Source organism: Nuphar pumila, unplaced genomic scaffold (assembly GCF_984573655.1).
Source record: "Nuphar pumila unplaced genomic scaffold, dmNupPumi1.hap1.1 HAP1_SCAFFOLD_2044, whole genome shotgun sequence".
Taxonomy (NCBI): Eukaryota; Viridiplantae; Streptophyta; class Magnoliopsida; order Nymphaeales; family Nymphaeaceae; genus Nuphar; species Nuphar pumila.
Window position 1 is genome coordinate 1 of NW_028323828.1, and position 2700 is coordinate 2700.

Sequence of the window (2700 nt, forward strand, 5' to 3'; positions counted from 1 at the left end):
ACTTGCGGAACATATCTTCTGATACTTAGGACAGTATCTTCAACATGGCTTTCCCCCGAATTTGGTGCCAACTCCAGATATTGTCGAGGAGGTGTTGCCTATCAACCTCATCAGTAGGCAACGCCTCTGCTCCCAGCACTGGCATATTCACTGTACGCACTCCCCCTTGAGATCTGGAGGAGGTATGCCTAGCGACCTGCTGTTTTTTAGGGGCCTTGAAGATGTCAGAGATATTCAGGTCGTGGCAAATGTCCGCTGAAAATTTCTGCACCTCGCCTTGCCAATTGGCCCCTGCCCTTGGGCGCCCGACGGCTCTATGCCCGGGAAAACGACTCGCTTTTGCCAGTTTACACCATCGAGTTCCTTGTAAAGTGGACAAATGCTTGTCAGAGCATTGTTTAGAGGCATCCATTAGAAGCGAGGGGTGATGTGATGATTACAGCACTGCCACAACCACAGGGACATTGGCGTCCAAACTGAGCCCAAAGCCCCAAACCGCTGCAAGAACATTATCGCTGATGACAAAAAGAGAAAGAGATACGCCAGCCCAACAAGGCATTATCGCTGATGACATTCTTTGCACGCTTGATCGCAATGATCGCGGTTGGGGCGAAGGCAAGCGCCCACAATAACATAGCCTTGTGGCTTGCCATTGAGTACTTTAACGTTCACAGCAGCAGCAACGCACGGGGCTGCCAATCAACAAACACGAATTGGCCGGACGCTTTTTATCTCAACGTCAAGGTTGAAACCACCTCCGGAACTTAAGGAGTCCCATCACACTACCATCATGGAATCCCCCCAGTCAGCGGCACCTGCCTTGGTACTGTGAACAATAATGCACCCCTCACAGATTGTCCTCGCACATGCGATTTCTGTTGTGTGTCGAGGGGTCGCGCGTTGCAAGCTTGGTTCGGCGCAAGCTGTTTCCGCCGTGCCGACAACACTAGTGGAGAAGTTGCTCTTGAAACAAACCCCGTCGTAGAATACATCTGTCGGGTTCGCGCATTCAAATTCCCTTGTTTATATTCTCCGCTGGATCTCATATTTTACAGCTTCGCGTGTAACAAATGTTGAACATTTGCACATCACGCGAAGGGCATCTCGGCTCTTGCTGCTAGCCCTTATGGCTGCTTGCATTGCCTCAGATCAACCACTGGACAGCGATCTTCTCATCTTCTCTCTCACTCTCTTTCATATTATGTGCGGCGTTTTCGCTTGTCCTCGGTATCGCAATACGAACGAAGAGCATCATCGTTCGTGTCTTTGTTCGTGGTCCCACCCTGCGAGCCACGCCCCACCTTGTCTGCGCAGAACTCTCGGAACGCGTCTTCTTCCCCGTGAGATCCACGTGACCGGGCAGGGCGGTGCACAGATGCAGGTGATTTCGGTGATGATTGCCTCGACCCCAGCTGCTCGTTGAGCATCTCTCGGAACGCCTCTTCCTCGGACAGCGGTATGTGCACAGGCTGATGCTGGTGACTGTGGCTGCCAGGGCGCGCCAGATCTTCTGGAGCGCAGAAGGCATGCAGTGCGTCGTCTTGTGTGCTTGCTTGACGAGGCTTTGGCTTCAGGCCGTCGGGACTTGCATGAAGACCTCGGGCGTGCAAGGATGCTACATGACGAGCACGAGCGGTGGCGAGTTGGCAAAGCGCAGCGCGTACGTGCAGCGGAGGAGGCTGTATCGCTTGAAGAATACCGCTTCCGGCCACGTGTGCGTGTCGCTGATGGAGCAGCGCAAGATTGTGCACAGGCACCTGCGGAGGACGCACGCCACCTGCAAATGCTGATTACTTCCGTCAGACGCACAGGCTGATATTACATGCCAAACTTGTGTCACCAGTGTGAGCTCGAAGTTATTCGTCGAGCCGCACTCCGTCAGAAGGTGCCAGGCAGATGGCACGTAAGGCTCCACGGGCTGCAACTTGCACGCGCGACGGCTTTCTTCTCACATAACCTATAACATAGAAGACAGAGAAATGGCAATTCAACTTTCAAGTGTTACCTCCCCGAGCAAGCCGGCGAGGCAAACCTGGACGTATGTGGATTTGTGCCCAATGGCATGCCAACCTGCTATTCGGTCGTTTTGGCATGAACAGCCGATTCAGCATCTTTACAGGAGCAAATATATTGGTTCACAAGGGATACTGAAGCACTGTTATCCCGATACCCCCGTCACAGAAGGCAACAGGTATGTGGAGTGCATGCACGAGAGGATGTGCGCACCTTTGACGACACAGTGCCACAGATCCTTGACAACAATCCTCAGCTTCACGACTCTTGCCATGATGTGAGCTTGACCGGCGTCGTCAACAACTTGATGAGACACAACGCCAAGATAACGAGGGTTCCGAAAGGATTGCCAGGCTGTGCCGATACGAAGTGCGAACCATACGCAGGAGCATTTACAGCTGAACGCTCTGTTAACGATGATGTGAGCGCTGGATATTATATATGGTCACCAATTGACTTGATGCTAACTGCGCCTGGCTGTGATGGTGATGTTCTGGAGATAGTGTTCTGGAGATAGAGTTTCAACCCTGTGGCGGGAGGAAGCAACAGCTCCGGCGGGGTTCACGAACCAAATGGCACGTGCCGCATCAGCACGCACGCCGTTTCATATACAGGTTGAGTATTGATAGGGACGACGCAGTAGAAACGACTGTTCATCATGGGCTTATTTAGGCTTAGGCGTGAATA

The 2700-nt window shown here is 52.7% G+C and overlaps 1 protein-coding gene across 1 annotated transcript; it reads right to left on the bottom strand.

Moving 5' to 3' along the window:
• Positions 1–1198: 1198 nt before the first annotated feature.
• LOC149808893 (uncharacterized) lies at positions 1199–2346 on the bottom strand. The gene is made up of 2 exons (XM_089995113.1): positions 2227–2346; positions 1199–1777 (listed from the first exon to the last, which is right to left on the bottom strand). The coding sequence occupies exons 1-2, from the start codon at positions 2285–2287 to the stop codon at positions 1200–1202; spliced, it is 639 nt and encodes a 212-aa protein (XP_089851239.1). The 5' UTR covers positions 2288–2346; the 3' UTR covers position 1199.
• Between the last annotated feature and the right edge of the window lie 354 nt (positions 2347–2700).